The sequence below is a fragment of the Falco rusticolus genome, chromosome 9, assembly GCF_015220075.1.
Source record: "Falco rusticolus isolate bFalRus1 chromosome 9, bFalRus1.pri, whole genome shotgun sequence".
NCBI classification, from domain to species: domain Eukaryota; kingdom Metazoa; phylum Chordata; class Aves; order Falconiformes; family Falconidae; genus Falco; species Falco rusticolus.
Window position 1 is genome coordinate 33,115,357 of NC_051195.1, and position 18,626 is coordinate 33,133,982.

At 43.0% G+C, this 18,626-nt stretch overlaps 1 protein-coding gene across 2 annotated transcripts in view; it reads left to right on the forward strand.

The window, feature by feature from the left end:
* MXI1 (MAX interactor 1, dimerization protein) overlaps nt 1-18,626 on the forward strand; it is a 65,983-nt gene that overhangs the window by 13,174 nt on the left and 34,183 nt on the right. For both annotated transcript variants that reach the window (XM_037401016.1, XM_037401017.1), the window contains exon 3: nt 14,487-14,516. In XM_037401016.1, the coding sequence (XP_037256913.1) occupies nt 14,487-14,516 (30 nt within the window). The remainder of the gene's footprint in view (nt 1-14,486; nt 14,517-18,626) is intronic.

Sequence of the window (18,626 nt, forward strand, 5' to 3'; positions counted from 1 at the left end):
TGCAGTGTGTTTTGTGTGATGCTGAGTATAGCATCAGCCTTGTTTAAGGAAGGCTCTGTATCATCCCTTCCTGTTAAAATCAAAGGAACAATTCAGTAAGTCCTGTCTAGTGGAGTTTGAATGGACTTTGAATTAAATATCAAACCCTTGATGAGGGGCAAAACTTACATTTCATGTGTGGACAAGAGATTTTCTTGGGTTGCTTTTGTTTCAAACTGTTTCATTAGTGTAGAGAAATTATGCATTTAGATCTTGAGCAGATCTTGTTTAAAAGCCTTTAAAATTGTCTCTCAAGCAACCCTGACAAAGCACAGTTTTGTTTATTTTTTTTTCTTCTACTCATATATTTTTAGAAATTGACAGGTGTGCCTTGTTGCTGGACCTTACTGGACCAAATAATCCATGATTCTGTGGTGCAGGGTATTTAAAGAGCCTAGATGCTCATTAATTTGTAGTTTAAATTCAGGCATTTCCCTTCAGCATTTGCAGCCCAGACATGACAGCTATTTATTCCTAACAGGCTCTGTGCTGTCATGGCACAGACACCCAGAAAGTTCTGAGGAACAGGCTGCCCAGCTCTGGGTGGCAATGGTGGAGCAAGTCTTATTCTTATAGAACTATGATGATCACCTAGTCCCAGCAAAATAATTTTTTTCTACCCAAAACAGGGGTGTGCAGATAAGAGGGAAAACATTGCTTCATTATTTCTAGTTTACATGATGTATTTTTAAAGAACAGTATTTTGGCTAAGGTTCTCTGTTCTTACGTCTGTCGCACTTGTGCAACCAACAGCATGCAGATTGCTGCAGAGGGTTCCCCTGTGCAATCCTCAGGGCGTTATCTGTGTGTATGTGTAGTGTTTCACCTGGGTATTTTGAAGACCTAGTATTACAAGCTGTGAGTTAAAACCTGAATATATTTAAAAATATGTAGTCTTGCTTTAGTCAGGGATATTTAGGTACTGAAAATCACCCACCTGCAAAAATATGTGGAAAATCGTAGTCATTGTGACCTGGAGTTCATAATAAGCAAGTGAAACTTTTTTTTTTTAAAAAAAAATCTCATTTAACGCATAGCTAAAAGCAAAAACCCAAGCAAATCAATTAGCCAACCCGTATTAAATTAGAATTTAATTTTGCCTCTTCTTTTAATTTGCTCTTGACAAAAGTATCTTCTGGGTTTTGGACTGGGGTGAAAAATTAGTAGAGATTTATTGTAACATACAGTATCGTTTGTTTAATGTTCATTCCTTCTGAAGACATTTCTGGGACAGAAGCTGAGTTCTGAGAACTTACTAGAGAAGTGAAGTAGTCCATGCTGGTAGTACAGTTCCGTGGGTACGTTGTTGCATGCGATGTCACTGGAAACTGCTCTTACGGACTCTACATACGCAGTTCTAAATAGACCCAGTTATTTGAAAGGTTCATTATCGTTTATTAGGATTAGACTGGTTTGATATTTATATGTTTTGGAAATAATTGAGAAGACTTTTTAATCAATTTAAATTGTTGTGTCAGCAGGAAATAAAATGAACAACAGAGATGTTAAATGATCCCCCCCCCCCCAATACAGTCAGTTTAATGAAGTTAAGATTTATAATGGAATCTGAAATGAGGTTGCAATATTAGATTGTCATTTGTGTTTTGTTTTTATTTAGACTCTCAGGCATGTAGAAAAGCCTGTGATTTTTTGGTGTGATCCTGGGAATATGCCAGGCACCCTCCCGGTGGTGCTAGGAGCCCTCAGCTCTCCCGGGAGGCCTGTGTTGTTAAGGGCACTCAAAGAATCTATTGCTTAGTTCCATGGGGGAGGGTTTGATTTCTGTCCAGTTTCTTTTTCCTTTCATTTTCCTGTCTTCCCATTATCCTCCCTTGTGTCTGAGGCTGCTTCCCAAGGGCCTTTCAGACATCTACAGTCTGGTAGCAGGTTGCCTGCAGAGCTTGGAATCAGCAGCTGTAATGGGCATGGTAAGGCATTTTGGACATGGTATCTTGAAAATCTGGGTTTCTTTGCCCTTCTGGCTATTCTAGTGATGCAGCTCCTCATCTTCTCTGTTGCAGTGTCCTCTGCCCCATTTGAAACTTTTTTTTCCCCACTTCTAAACCCCATCCCATGGTTTGGTGCTGAATCTTCTCTGTAGCCCTCCATTCTCATAACCCTTGAAGTTGTTTCTTGAGGGTCGGGACGCGGACTGTGCTATTAAACCCTCAGGTACTCTCGGCTTTAAGCTTAATTTGCTCCCAGTGTCCCTGAGCAAGGATTAAGGGGGTGGGGTGGGGGGAATGACAGGTGGGTGTGCATTAGGTACCTCATGTGCTTTAAGTGATGGCTTCATGTGCCACAGGTTCACAGACACTGGTGCAGAAGCTGAAAGGATGTGGCATGCGTAGCTGCAAGTCAGCCTTGGCTGGCTGGTGCACAAGAAGGCCTGATTTACCAGAACAGCAGTGCTGTGCAGCTGTACTTCACTGTGCAGGGGAGGAGTAGGGGGGCTGGTGAACACTTGCTTAAGCACAGTTTTAAATATATCTTTTCTGTCAGAGGAAGTTCACTGTTCCCCCATTGTGCTGATAACAGTACCTGGCAATTTTCAGTCCTTTCTACGGCCTCTGGGGTTAGGACAGTGATGTAATTCTGATTTTATTGGGGAAGAGGAGGTGCAGGAGGTTGAATGCTTTGCCTATTTTCTGTAAGGAATTCCTGAAAGAGCAAATCACTGTGTCAGCCTGTGTTGGTCTACTTGTCTGCACAACGCCCTTACCCCTTTCTTCATGTCCCAGAGAGCTGGTCTCTGAGGCTGCTTGTTGACAGCTTTGCTGCTTCTTAGCCTCTCTCAGTTGTTACTTGTTTCTGGATGATACTTTGTTTGCTTGTGGGCTTTTTGTTTTGTTTTGTTTTGTTTTTTTCTGCTTGCTCTCACACTGGATCACACCTTACTCCACAGCTAGTGGGAGTTGAGTTTTGACTTTCTGTGTGTAGGTGGATTAGAATCTGGCCCTTGTGTATGTAATATGCTGGGGATAGAGACTGCTTTCTGTCTCAAGCCTTGTAGTGCCAGGGAGCTCTATTCATGGCTCAGGGCTTGGCTTTGCTTCATAGAGTACAAATCCACATGTGTAAAACAGAGAATGGATGAGATTTGCTGTGCCATGTTTTGATTTATGCCACGTTTTGATAATGTACAAACAGTGTGATTACTATCTGGAATCTTCATGCTGCTGCTGAGTTTTTGACTAGAAATAGTTGTAGAGGAGATCTTGCCTTCCACTACAGAGTATATACAGATATACTAGTTAATTTTTCAAGAGAGGAAAACTGGACAAGGCTGAGCTGTTAAGGATTGCTTCTTTGTTAGGGATGTTGAGAGGGACTGGTCAGCAGTAATGACTATAGTTAGATGTGAGCATGACTTCTCTTTGAGAAAGCATAATGACAATTGGAGTGTTAAACTGGGAAAATGGATTGCTGGTTCATGCATGAGAGGTATATCAGCCTGGGTTAAAATCCCACTATCTTCTATAGGTTTGTACTGGAATACAGTTGATCAGAGCAAGTTGACAGGTAGGGCTGTACTTAAATAACTGTTTGGCCTCAGCATATCCCATCTGCCCATTTGATGGAATTGGCCCCAATGCATTCTGCAAGTGTAGACAAGCAAGTTGCAGTGATGCTGGAATTTCTGAACCTGCTGGCACTAAGTTGTGCCTCTTCTTGTCTCTGCTGATCTATGTCGGAAGCTGATATCATGCCAATGATTTGGGCAAAAAAAGTATACCCCATGTAGGCGAGGTTTTGTATGCAGTGTCTTCTTGGTGATGCTTGGCTTTGCAGGACAACTGGCAGGTTACCAGGCAAGACACAGGCAGTGAGGGTGAACCTGGCAAATGGCATGAGAAGCATAAACCCGGCTCCCTGGGGAGGAATGAGGCCTCCAGAAGTGCTAGGACTGAGGTAGCAGTTTCCATGGGGGAACACACTGTGTTCCCCTTTGTCACCCTGTTTATTTTATAGCCCTCCAAGTGAAATGATCCTGCAGAACTGCAGTTCCTGCTTTCCTTTGTGTATTAGTAATATAGCCACGCATAGGGAGACCTGAGTGGCAGGGAGTCTGCAGAAACCCATGATTCTGGGCTGAATTTATACTTGGATGCCTTTGGGAAGTGTAAAATGCAATTTGTGGTCTCTTTAGACTGTCTGAGTTGTGCAGAGAGGCTTTTGTGTAAACCAGAAGCAGGCCCAGTTGTTGATGTTATCTGCAACTTAGCTATAATTCACTGCTGCAGCATCTGTCTGCTGTGAATTGTCACTCTCTGTGGCTGAAGGCTCATGATCCTTCTGTCCTCCTGGATTTGGAGGAAGCCTCTACAGGAGCATGCTGTTATGCAGCAGTGGGACTGTTAGTCAGGGCTTATGCTTTTCATGTTGCAGCACTCTGTCCAGGTAGAGCTGTACTGCAGCTGCCCCGGGCTGATTTACATCACTGATAGCAGTGTTGGCGCAGTGACAAGAAACTTCAGATTTTGATTCTTAAGTTGTTAGTCCCACCTTCTAGAGAGATTTGGTGCCCTGGGATGGTGGGGAGGATACTTGGGCCAGACCTGGTCATCTCTTCTTGGAATTCCCTCATTTTCTCTTCCCATCATATTCAGCGTACAGCCAGTTCTCTGGTTTAAGTAGTATTCCTCATCTGTCAGGTGTTTTGTTTTCTTTCACTTCTCACCACCTTTGTATCTTTTCTGTGTAATGCCTCATCCACAACATATGCAGTGATTTATCCTTCATGCTTTTGTTTAACCTGACCTGATCTTTTGCTTGACAGTGAATTGGTTGTCATCTGTAATGTTGTTTCCATCTGCTCCCCTGTTTGTAGGTAAGACTGACTTTTTCCTTTCTCGCTCCTGGCTGAGTTTTTAAATCCTTTTCTCTTTCTGACCCAAACAGACCAGTTCATCTCATGCTGGTGAGTTAATTGTCTTGCTTTTTGGAGCTCCTGCTGTTGATCATCTCCTGATCTCTTCTGACAAACTTCTGCCCAAATTCAAAGACTGGCTTCTGTTTGTTCTCCTCTTGAGAGTGTTGGCCTCTACTCCCTACCCGCTTTGAAACAACAAAGATAGGATTTGTTTTTGTTGACTTATTTTGGGCTCTCTTGATCAGAGGCTGTGGGTCTCTGGGGCTGTGCACTTGGCTGGCCTTTGCCTGGATCTCTTCTCTATGAGGCACTGTCTTGTTGATCAGCTCAGAGGGAACAGGCCTGCTTTTTCCATCGTGCTGGATATATTCCCATCTCATTTCTTTGCTCCCTACTGTACTTCCATTCTTTGATATGAAAGTGATTTCACTTCAGTTCTGTTGCTTTATGAATCCAGTTTGAAGTAGCCTATATGATTTCCAACATCATCTTAATTACTTGTTTATACTTGGTTGCTTGCTTGTCACAGAGCAAGCATGTGGACTGAGAGCAGTTTTTTCCCCTCAGTTTTGATTAAAGTTCCTCTGCATAAAATAGTCGATTATTTTCTGAGCACTTCTCATTCATCTCTTTTGCATCTGTTACACTGTCAAGAAGGGAGAAGTTACGGGAAAGGACAAATGACACTGGGATTGCAGTTGAAACTGTTACTCCAGTGGTCATTGCCCAGGTGCTTGGGCAGCTGGAAAGCAATGGATAAACATGGTGAGGTAACATGGCACTAGTTCAGGTTTGTCTTTAACAGTTAGGCTACAAACTGCAGCAGTTCGTGAACTGCTTCAGAAGTAGTTTGGCCATCTGGGAGCAGTGGGAGGTAGCCACCTCACTGCCTTCATGTTAGTTGCTACTGCTTGTGAGCCAGAAATGTACGAACAGAAGAAATCGGAGTTCTTCCATTTTTCACAGATCTCCCAGGTGCTAGGTGAGTGTGTCCCTGTTCACAAAATAAAACCCAAGACAATTGGACATCTGGGTTCTTTTCCTGATGTTCTTTCAGCCCGTGTAAGTCTTTGTGCCTCAGTTTCCCTAATACAGTGTGTTGCTAACAGTAGTGTTAATGTATTTTCCTGCTTTCAAGTATATTTCCCCTCCCTTTATCTCCAGGCACAGTATTGCAGCAATATAGTTGTAACATGAGAGATAACTAACAAGTCTAAATAGAAGTGAAGAAAGTCTGGGCTGGCCCACAGCCATACAAATGCCATCAGTTTCTTTTTAAACAAAGTGGGTTTCAGTCAGGTGGTGTTTACTCAAAAAGCCTCATTTTCTCCAGTGCATATGAAGGCAGTTTCTTCAGGTCAGAAGATGTGTGTTGCAGAGAAGTACGTGTTCCCCAAGCAGACTGCTGCTCTGCAGATGACATTGCTAAGGCTATTTCTGGATATGACCATCTTCCTTGAAAGGGTAATGTTATGTGTGGGAAGAAGCATGGTATAGGGCAAAGGGCTGGCATGCTGAGCCCTTGGATCATTTCTTGAGTCTGCTGCCGAAAGGCTGCAAGATCTGGGCATGTCAGATGACCTACATGGGTCCTACCATCTGTACATTACATGGTTCTCACCATCTGTACATTGGGGTAATGTGCATGCTTTTCTAATCCTGTTTTCAGGAAGCAGAATCGGTGTTTTGGAGCTTGTGGCAGTTTTAAAGATGATGAGACTTAGGATCCTACGTTTTCTAGGCAGATTTGAAAATTGCCTTCTCTGTCTTTATTGTCTTCCTGTGAGTCACTGCAGTCTCTCTGCTGTGCAGGTACCAGCAACTATGATACTGGTTATTGGTGTGGCCTTGGAAGAGACTGAGTCCCTGACCATGCAGTGAGACTCATGGAGCATGCTGGAAGTCAGTGGGGCAGGGACTGCACAGAGCTTTCTGCAGTGTCAGGCGTTACCCTGCTCTGTCATATGCCTGAATATTCTACAGTGAAAATTCCATTAGCGGAGATATTAAGGTGATAGCAGGGGATGAATGAAGTTTGTGCCTCATTTTACTTAATTCATTTTGCTTCGAATGATCTGCTTATGATGCTCATGTAGGCAGGTTGTCCTTCCCAAGTAGCACTTGGGAGAGACCTGGGGAATATTGCATACCTGACATTAGTGTGAGGAAGTGTCTGTATTTTGCTGTCCTCATTCTGTGCCATGCTCTTCTCTGTTCATGGGGGAGCTTGGAGGGTGCCATGGTGAAGCTACCTGACATTTCTCCTCACCAGGTCATGGAAAACATGGTTTTGTCAATGCATTAAAAAAAAAAAAAAAAAGTGTCAAGAATCTATCTACGAGAAGCTCAAACTCCCTTGCGTCACAGATCATAGACAGGAATCTTGCCTTGGTTGAGGCAAATAATATACTCTTTCCTGACATGTGAGAATCTGCCTGAATTCAGCCAAATTCTAAATAATTATAGAAGATAGCAGCTGCTGCATGTCCGAGGGAGGTGGGCTAGGGTTTCTCTATTGAAGTGGCTAAGATACCTCCCAAAATGTACATACGTTGGCCTTTGTGTTTGATCTGTGTGGACGAGCACCTTCTGATGTGGTTAACTGTGGGCTGTGAAGGGAAGGAGGTGGTTTCTGAGGGACCTTTGCTCACTTGTCACAGAAGTAGAAGGCAGACGAATGGAGCAGTGAGTAGCATATTGGAGAACTCACTTCACTCCTAGCCCCTGTCAGCAGCCCTGTGTACATTCAGCAAGTCGCTTTCAGCCTGGCTTGTCATAGGAGATCCCCAAATATCTATTCCTCATATTGTGATTATTTTTTTTTCCAAGAGATGAGCCTGGGATCTGAGCTGCAGAAGTGCTGATGATGCACAGGGTGCCAGTGGGAGTTGTGCTTTGAACATGTAAAGTGGCCCAGAAAACCAGGCCCTTGGGGGTCCTAACAGAGGCACTCAGAGGTACAAGAAGCTGCAACTCTTGATTTCCATGTTTCTTAGCTTCCAGTTTGGAAAGCAAGGATGCTTGACAATAAATGTGCTTGTGAACTGCCTAGCCACTGCTCTCTGTGAGCCTGTCGAAGAGCCTGTATGGAAACCACCAGCTCTGTATTCCGAGCAGGGCTTGGCTTGAGGCCACACGTTGAACAATGAGGAGAAAACAAAATATTGAATAGCTGCTTGTTCAGCAAACCCAGTTCCTCTTGGCCGTGCAGGGCCCTGCGTGAGGGAGTATATGAGGTGGGGCAGTTTTCCCTTAGCGCTGGGGTCTAGGACCAGCCTCTATACGTAGGGTCTCAGGTGGTACAGGGGGAAGCCCACACCAGCACACTTGCTCTCAGCCTGTACGGTGGAGAGCAGAGCCAGCTGGGGACTTCTTTGCTATCCCCAGGTTGCAGTTCCTTCCCCACCTGAGGGGTATACCAGCTGCATCTATCAGATGAGTTTTATCAGTAAATTAATACTACTTTGCTCTTGGCTGCTGTTTTAGATTCTTCTCTGGCACCTCATACAGTGGTGTCTGAGAGTAGGGTTGGCCCACTTGGCAGACAGTGGGCAAGATATGAGGACTGGTTTAGGTTTGGGCTGTTGTTGGTTGGTTGTCTTTTTCCACTTTCCCACTTGCAGCTTACAATGATTATGTCATTTTTTCTGTCTTTCACCCAAGAATCATGTGGCACAAATGTCCTTGTTAGATGTCTTTCTGGGATGTCTGAGAAGAGCAACCCACTGAGACAAGCCTTATTCCTGGTGTTCAGGGAACCCAAGTTAAGTACCCTGCTCTGGCACAGGCTTTTTGTGTGATCTTGCGAAAATAACTTAGAATTTCTCTGTGTTGGTGTTGCCCCCTGCCCTGCATAAAAAGTCTTAGGGAAGAGTTAATTCCTAAAGTGTTGCAAACAGAAATAATGATTATGAGGAGCAGGTACGAAACTGAAAGGGGCTGTGTAAATGCTGTAGGTGGCTTTGAAGACGTCTACTTCTTCAGTGGATGTGTGCAGTGTATCTTTTAAAGTTGTTTTTGACTGAGTTTTGCAGGAGGCTTTCAGGATGCTGTGTAGAAACCCCCCAGGGGTAGGTAACTTTCTGCAGCTGTGAACTGCATGAAGGAGCTCTGTTCCCCTCATTAAAAAAAAAAAAAACCAACCAAAAAAACCCCAGACTACGGCCATTTCGTCTTTCCCAAAGATGAAACACAAACAGATGCCAGTATGGCTGTGTCCACTTCTCTGTTGAAGGTGGAGAATGTGAACTTTGGAAAAGGTCTGGATTATCCTGGGAAACCAGCTTTGGCCAGAGCCTTGGGAGGAATTGATACCATGTCCATCTAAGAACAACAGAAAAACTAGCCAGAGCTTGGGGCCAGGTTAATCTGTTGCATCTCTGTTGACATCAATGAGAAGGTAGAACAGTCTGTTCTGTCTCCCCACTTCAGTTCCTCATGGAGAAGCATTTATTCTGGATCTTGGGGCCAGACAGTGTAGGGGAGATCATGGAATAGTAATGACTACGATAACTTTTGTGTCTAGTATCACTTGGAAGGAAACCTTTTGTTAGATCAGCTGATATGCAAGGCTGAGGTGAGGCTCTTGTTAGACTTGAGGCTGGTACTTGCAAAGGGCATAGGAACGGCAGCAGAAGAACTTCTGCTCCAGCTATGCAATCTCCTTTTCAGCTGCATCCTGCTCCTCACTGCAGGAGCTCTTGGCAATGTTGAGTACCATAAGCTGCTGTACTGCTATGGCCTCTGTGCAGCCCTCTGAAAGCCAGGCTCCTAGGCCTCCCAGAGACCAGGTGGGTTCACAACTCCTTTAGAAACTCAGCCCTTGAGCATCTCCATCTGGGCAGAAAGATTTGACTCTTGCATAGCTATCATTTGTCTTGCCATTGGGCTGAAAGCCTCATACGGTGCTACTGGTAGAGCTTCTCCATAGGCTTCCCAGACTATGGCTTGTGCAGTTGGTTTCATAGACTACTTAGGGTGTTGATCTACTGCTACTTGAAAACCTGGCAGAACACTGGGGCTCTTCAGCCAGTAAGTTTTGTTTTGTGGACAAAGGTGGATTTAAAATTGAAAAAAGCTTCCTTTTCATTTGTTTTGTTTTGTGGGTCGTCTCTTTCCAATGGGAGTGATTTCTGAGGAAGAACTTGCATAAAAGAGCAAGCAGTAATGTAGTTCACTGGTTCCAGGAGGGTTGATTGATCTTGGCTTGGGGAATGGAAGAAGGCGTTTCCTGCAGGGGAATTTGGTGGCCAAGTGAATGGGTGTCAACAGAGCCGGAAGGTGGGAATGGTCTGTAAAATGAAGAAGAATGAGATTGTATGTGGTATCATAATGCTTAAGCAGCAGAGGGGGCTGAACCTGAGTCAAGTAAGACAGAAAGCAGTTGACTTGGGTCTGTGGCTGGATGTTCTCGCTGTTTTGCTATACTTGATACAGGTAACTGCGCATTAGTTTGCACAAGCTAATGGAATATTTCTTTTTTGAGTAATCTCTTGTTAAAGCAGAGTGGGGTGAGTGAATTTGGAGGAGAAATACTGGCTCTGTGTTTGCATCTAAGACATATATTGGAAGAAGTAATTTTTATTTCCCCTGTCCCCTTTACCTGGCAGTTTATGGCCAGCAGCATCACCTGACCCACCAGTATTTCTGTTGTGATGGAGATGGAGCTCTTGGCGTCCTGGGCTCCTCTGGAGTCAGGAACTGGTGCCAGATACAGACAGGAGGGTGACCAGCTACAAGGAGATGAGAGGCTCACTGGATCTAAATGCCATCTTGTATCACACAGGACAAGGACTCCGATTGCTGTGTTTTCCCAATAGAAAATAGTTACCTCACTAAACAGTCAAACCAAAATGCAGATATGCTGCAAATGCATTTGTTTGACTATTTATCAATATTAAATGTGTAAACCAGAAAGGTCAGTAGTGTTTAATGTCATGTGGCAACTTTGTGATTTTTAATTACAATAAAAAACCCAATGACAAATGAATTCAGTGCTCTTTAGAGCTTGTTCCTTCCTGATGCAGTTTGTTTTGTTGGCTTACCTGTGCTCAAGCAAAGTTTGGCTGCCTCTGCCATGGTAGGAGAGATTTTATTTAAATAAATGGGATGAAGTGACAAATTAGTTACAATGTCTCAGTCTCTGGGGGAATTTGGTGTAGCTTAATGCTTCAGCAACATCTTGTTACAGTGTTGGATGGCAAGGTTGCAGGGAGAAAAACAGTAACTGGCACAAAAAGGTTGTTGCATCTGACCTTAAAGCGACTGACAATTGCTACTTCCCTGTTCCTTCCTATTTTGTATGCAGTTTCAGGTATCTGGGGTAAAGAGTGATAAACTTCAGTTTCTTCTTTTTCAGTTTTTTGTTGTTTAAAATCTTGATGGGGACTGCTCTGCTGTTTTTGTTGTTTGCTTGGCTCTTTTATGTTAAGCTTCTAAAAATTTCTTGATCTTTTCCCAAGCTGTTCTCAAAATGTAGTCAGCAGGCTCCTCCTCCTAAAATCTAAAAACCCAGATTTTAGGAGTAGTTATCAGTTTGGGTGTGTTACATTTATTGTTAAAGAACTGACTGCTATAGAAACCTTATTTTTTAAATGAGAACCCTGCAGATGGCTTGTGCTTGAGCTCCTTTTAAATTGAAGCTGAGGTTTTGAGCAGTGCTTGGGTTTTTGTTTTCTTTTCTGAACATGTCTATACCTGTGTGGCTGTCATTTCAGCTTTACAGACGGGGACAAGGTCCTGCTTGCCCTGTCTGCCTGACAGTGGGGATGTGAGTTCCTCTGGTTTGTGGTCCGTGCTCAGCAGTAGCGTCCTGATTTCACTGGTCGACACAGGCTGTGACTACCAACAGCAGCAAAGCAACATCACACTGAATGCACCGATCCTTACTGTTGTAAAAGCAGAGTATTACAAGTAACCCTGAAATGTTCCCTTACTGCTGCAATAGTTACAGCTGTGGTGTTCATCCTGTACCCATAAAAAGCTGGTGATGGCGTACAAGGATGGAGCTTTGATTTCAGTCTGGTGATTCTCTCTAGGTTTTCACTTGATGATAAGACCAGCTCAGTTAAAGAGGTCCAGTTACATTTGTTTCTGTACCTGTTTAAAAGATTGTATTTTTTTTCCTGAATGTAGTATCAATAGAGGTTCCTGTACTTTTTTCCACTTCACTGACAGCATTGTCCTTGTTTAACTCCAAATAAATCTTAGTAACGTGTGCAACACAAAGACAAGGGGAGAAAATTAATCTCTAGATCAGGAGCTACAGAAAATGAAATGAATTATGAACAGAAGAGGGAGGGGATTTTTTCTGTATCTGTTGTCCAAGCAAAGGGAAACTGGCACAGAAAATGAGTTTGTGAATGGTGGTAGTGGTGCTCAGGTTTTGTTCCTATATTTAGATGAAAGCAAAAATAAAAACTTTTCCAAATATCCCCAGTAAGATTAAGAAAAGCATAGGTGGTAGGTAAGAGAAATAACATCCCCACAGGATTCATTCAGCATTTCTGAGATTCTTTCCTTTGCCTTCAGCTTCGGGGGGGGAGGGGGGGCAGCAGCATTGGGGTTTGTTTTTTTCCTTCCCACAGATATAGTTAAAAGTCACAGCGTAAATTTCCTGACTTGGTGAAAAGCCTGTGACCCCTCTCAGTTGTCTTGTTCATCAGAAGGCAGATAGGTAATAAAGAGTCTCCTGTGTGAGAGGAGTAGGGAGAACCTGCTGTTTTAATTTTGTGCACAGCAGTGGGCCAAACTTTGTTCTTTCATTGCTGGCCTTTATAATTGGCTCGATATAATACAGCAATTCAAGCCATTGCATATGTCTGGCTTTATAACTGCTAATGTCATAGCCAAGAAGAGTGCAAAGTCTCCTGCAGAAACATACAGTAAATAAGAACAATAAGTATGTTCCAAAGAACATACGGGCAGTAGCTTTAAAGGGCCTCAGCTCAGCCCTGTTGGGTTAATTTGCATCCAGGTTGCCTGGACAAATGGATTTTGTTGATTTAGACTCCATGGGGAACGTGGGTTTGATTTGGAGATTTTTCTGGACTACATGTTATGTTCATGTGTCTGATTCCTGGGAACCAGAATTAAGACATCCTCGCTTATCAGGAGGGAAGGATTTACTTTGGGAGTTTGCTCAGCTTTAGGAGTTTGGCCATAGTGTGCTTTGGCTGTAGAGTATCCCATATCCTCCTGCACAGGGTACCTTGCACAGACGTACGGTAACATTTTGTTTTTCCTCTGGCCACCCACAGCTCTCAGCCATGGCTAGCTAAGACTCATTTACCTTGTTTTTTGCAGACATCTGTGGTTTATTCGTCATCTTCAATGAGGTTCTAACACCTGTTAAGCGCTCCTCCTCCCTTTTTTTGGAGAAGCGTTTAATTATGACAGGGTTTCCCTTGGAGCACATCCTCCATTCAGTTCCCTAATTGTAGAATTCTCTGTGGGATTCTCCAGATGGGGGATAGAGGATAATCTTCTCAGAGCTCCGGAAGAAATGTGATGCCAAATTACAGAAAATAGATCCTTTTTATTAAGCTCTTGGGCTCCTTTTACTCTTATTTTAAGGTGACCTTCTGTTAAAGAGAAATGTTGGATAAATAGCTATCCTTTTTAAATAATCCTCAACAACCTTACCTGGGTTACTAATAACATCGTTAGACTAGAAATTCTGAAAGGATTTAAGCTTTTTTTGCCACTTGTGCTGTCATCACAGAGGCAAGGAGAATGAACTTGCCTGTTTCCCTTTTGTTTCTAGTTAGTCTCATTTTCAAGCTGCGAGCTCTGAATGAGGGAGTGCTGGCAGTGTGCTCGGTGTGGTGGGCAGGTATAAAGACAAAGCTCCATCCTTTGTCAAGTGGTCACAGTGCCACTTTATGGGTCACTTGCTTTGCTGCAAGCTGGTGCTGTGGTGATGCTGTTTCAGTCCCTGAGGGTTTTCTGGCATCCTGGAAGTGCCACCAATGTTTGCAAACATGGCAGTACTGGCCATCCTGTTTTGTGCCCAAGTGCTAGGCATATCTGGTTCTACTAAGTCTGTTAAATCTAGCACATGACCGCTGAAAGGCTTCAGGGGTTGTCCTTACAGAGCCAGTTCTTCTGGAAGGTTCCTGTGGATTTGAGGTGCATAAATTAATACTCCATGAGCTCCTGTGTTAGCAGATGATACCAATATTTTTACAGGGTGAACGGAGAAACCAAAGCACAAAGAAACCTAACTGCAGTCCTGTAATGGGTTGGTAGCAGGGCCAGAAGTAGTCTGGAAATGGCTGACTCTGGTCTCTTGTAGTCATTGCCTCTCCTCGGGATTTTTTGTGTGTTGAAGTTTCTAGGAAACTTTTTCTGTAGCACTAGTAAGCGTACCAGCTTTGCACATAGCAGGTAAATAACGGAGGGGAGGAATTGCTATTCAGCAGGGAGGCTGAAGTTATAGCTATAGAGTTTAATGTATGTTGTTGGTCGTCTTTATGCTGTGATACACAGCTGGAGCTGTGTACAGCTTGCAGCAATTGAACTTTGGTGCTGAAAGGTCAAAGGTGGCTAATCCAAATTTTTGTTTATCTTCCAGGTCTACGCACAATGAACTAGAAAAGAACCGGTAAGTAGCTAATGAGCTGAATTCTAAGAAATGCAAGCCTAGTGAGTGTAATGTGCTTTAACCTTACACATGCAGGTGCCGTTTGATCAGCTTAGAGAGCTGTGAAAGACCACACTGCATCACGTAGTTCTATAAGTTCGGGGGGGGGGGGGGGAAGACACAAAAAGATCTGGAAAAGAAGCTTTGTTTTTGGTTGGGTTTTTTTCTCTCTCTGAAAAGGCAAGAAGTGACCCAGTTTTGGACTAATCTGTATGCGGAGTAAATACTGTTCTTCTCCTGACACAGTGAAATCTGATTGGGGCACTTTCCATACATGAGGTTGCTACGGGATCAGGTTTCTTGGGCCCTGGGTAATACGTGTTACCATGATCCAAAGGGCAGAGCCCTGTGCTGTACACCCTCTCCCTCCCACCCCGCTGCTGGGCTCTGATAGTCTGCAGCACAGAAGAAAATGCCATTGTCTAGAGGCTCAGAGGTCTGGCTAGCAGCGCTCCTGTGGAGACTGTCTTCTAACCTGTTTTAGGATTGTGCCTGTTTATCCTTGAATCTGAAGTTTTAGCAAGCCTTGCAGTTTTGTTGCTTGGCTAGCTCTTCTATATGACTCAACCCTTTTGTAACAGGAGTTAAAGTAAGATAAATACCATTGAGACAGGGGAGCTAGTTCACACACAGATCAGATTATCACCTTCCATTCAGGATGCTGTAGTTAAGTTTATAATGAAAACCCTGACACAACCTTATCTTGGCTCTTCTGTGGGATTTTAGGGGGGCTGGGGTTGGTGGTGTCTGTGTATTTTGTAGCTGATGGAACAAAGGCAGTGCTCTGGCCAGCTACTCCTATGAAGAAACCCCCAGGATGGGAAAACTGAGTTTTCAAATCAAATAGTTTGATCACCTCCTCTTAGCAGCCATCATTTAACAAGGAAGGACTACAAGGATGGCCAAAGATACAAGGAGGCTTCAAGCCAAGTGTGTATTACCATTCAGGCAAGATCTTCCCATGTAGCTTCAAGGGAATCAGAGCAGAGTACCTCATGCATCACGTTGCCCCCAAGTTTCCCCCATACCTGCCTCCCCCTGGCAGCAGCAGTGCTGGGAAGCAGCTTTGCCTTTGCATGGTGTGGGTGTTTTCTTCGAGGCTGTGCTTTTACCTCCTGGTAGCTTTGAGGATCTACAGAGTTGTCATGGTTGTGTCTTTCTGGGGTGATGCAGGGACATTTTTTTTATTTGGGTTATGTTGCTCCCTGAGTCTCAACCTTTCCAGTCCCAGGTTGAGCTGTGTTGAAAAGTTTTGGCTCCTGGGTTTTCCAGTGCGCTCTACAGTTTTATTTACTAATGAGGGAAAGAAAATGCAGTGCTTGGGACTGATCCAGAACGGATGGTGCTTTTTTCTCCATGACAACAGTAAACCATCACTAATTTTCAATGTGCTTGTTTGCATATCTAATTGTTACTGCAAACACTGCTTGCCCTCAGTACAGCCTTAAAGCAGAGCTGTCTCCATCTTTCCCTGTACCAACTGGTCTTCTCACGTTGGCCAGGTTTGCATGGATATGTGACCATCTTTTTCTACCCTCAGGCTTGTGGAGCAGGCAGTAAAGTTTCAAACTCTCTGTGGGTGAGATCTCAGCAGCTAGCGTTACATACTTATTGTCCAGCTAAGGACTGGCAAGTATTGATGGGTTTAGGATATGCCTGATACTGGCTATTTGTGTGAGTCGAGGAAGCTTCTGCCCTGATTCCCTGTCTTTAACTGAGGGCAGTAATGCTACCTTGGGTGGGGATATCGTGAGGATTGACTAGCCCTTTGAGATATGTACACATTACTAGTGAGAGGAGCATTGCTACCTGTGCTTCCCCTTACGCCACCTTCTTCTGAATGTTGACAAGCCGTTTGCTTGCTACAGAATTTGTCTTTGCATTCCCAGTTGATGTGATAGCTCACTCATCCTCTCCTTCCATCTCATTTATTCTCCCTAGTCCCTACCTGCTCCAGATTGGAGACTCCTAACCATCAGCCTTCTCAGCAAGGTCTTTCCTCCAGGGCTTCCCATTCTGAGGCACTGTATTCCAGGTCTGAGTCTCAGACATGGTTTTACAAGCCCTTGGTTTTCATCCTTCTGGGAAGGGCACACACTGGATGACATTGGGTGGTCTGTACAGAAAAAAATGCTTTATCTGGGATCTTTGATAGGGAGCCTGCTGCTTCTGGTTTGGGATTGTTTGTGTCTTAATGCAGGTACTATGGCCTGATCAGCTATGCACATCTGCAGACCCAGCTAGACCCTGTAGTGACTATGCTAGGTTTGCAGTGTTTGTTACCGACGATTTGGACAGTGAGTTTCATACCAGAAGCATTTATTTTCAAACTCCACAGCAGTGTTTTCTGAGTGAAGGGGATTGCTTCCCAGTTAGATTTTCACCATGTTTTATTTGCTGTGTCGTTAAGGTTGTCAGTGTCTCCAGACTTAACTGTTGCAAAGATAAAAGCCGTGATACTAATAGCTTTGTGGCTGGCAGGTGCTCATTTTCCCTATTATTTGAGATTATTCCTTTTGCATCTCACTGTTATCTCCATTATTGACATACAGTATAATTTTCAAAATTGTCCACTATTAGGTCTCTGACTCTGGGTTTTCCGTTCTCGTCTGTGAACAGCAGCCGCCTTATGTTCAGTTAAATTTTGTTTTAACCCATTCAACAATTACACAGTTTCTTTCAAGCAGTAGCAAGAGAATACTTGAAAACCAAAATGTTCTTCTCCTCCTTTTTGAATATGCAATTTAACTTGAACTAAATATTGCGGAGCTGATGATGTTTCAAAGTATCAAGATTAAGAATCTTGTACCCCTTTGATGTAAAAAAGTAACTAAAAATACATTGAAAAAAATTAAAACAATGTTTTAAGCTCCACTCCTTTATTTAGTCTTGAAATATTTCATGAACACTCCAGTGGTTCTGCTAAGGAGCAGTTTGATTTGGTACCAAATATTAGCTGTAATATTTAAGTGACTTTCTGCTTTGATTTGTTTGGGGTTTTTTAATCTGAAAAGATTGCAGTGACATTTATATAAGGGGCTTTGTTTGATTTATAAAAGATTAAAGTTAATTTATAGTTATTATCTGTCACTAATCCTCATGTTGGAAAATTGTTTGTGTTTTTTATTTAATGGGTATGTGTTTCAGTTTATCTCTGCCCAGAATGAGTCATAGCTTGCATTTAAACAAGAAACCAGTATTCTGCTTCTCATCTGCTGCAAGGTGTAACTAAACCAGAACTTTTTAGTCTTTTAACACACCTACCAAAAAACTTAAGCAACACCCCATCATTTTTTAAAAGAAAACATGATAAAGTGACTGAAAAGTGGCTGAAAGATGAACTTTGCTAGCGTAATATTTTCCTCAAAAAAGGATAATAAATAAAATTCAGGCTGAAGTTAAGAGATGTGTGATATACGGATATCAGAATTAACTGTTGTCTGTGAACGTTTTGGACACATACCAGTTTTGGAAGGATGTCGTCAGTGTGGTATTAAGAGAAGGTACACAGCACTGAGATAACTTTCCTGCTGCTCTGTGAAGTGGCAGTTCTGTTAGGCCAATATGGTGGTGGTGTCTGTCAGAAAAGTTGTATCTCCTGATAGAACACGATAGATGTTTGTAAAGCTGTTGATGAGGTTAAAAAATATATGGTTTTCTGTATATCCTAGATTGATCCATTTGGTTTTGGTGATGATTGCATTGTAATACAGCAGAAGGAAGACAAAGCTGAATAAATGGGTAAAGAATGAGTTATTAGGGCAGATTTTTCTTATGGTAACAATAATTTAGTTCAAAGAATAGATAGACTCAAGGAGGGAAAGAGACCGTGGGAGGATCACTGAAATTAGAATTTTCTGAAGATCTGAAGATCTCACAGAATTTGTGGCTCTGCAAAAAAAAAAAATTGAAATGAAAATGGACGAAATCTAAAGGATACAAAACTCCTTCTAAACCAAGTTGCTAAAGAGTTGTGTTTAGTGTAAAAGCACAGAGTGGTGTAAGATCCTTTTTCTCTGATAACTTTTGAGATGATCAGAAGCAAAATGAAGAACAGATAGCAATGGTCAA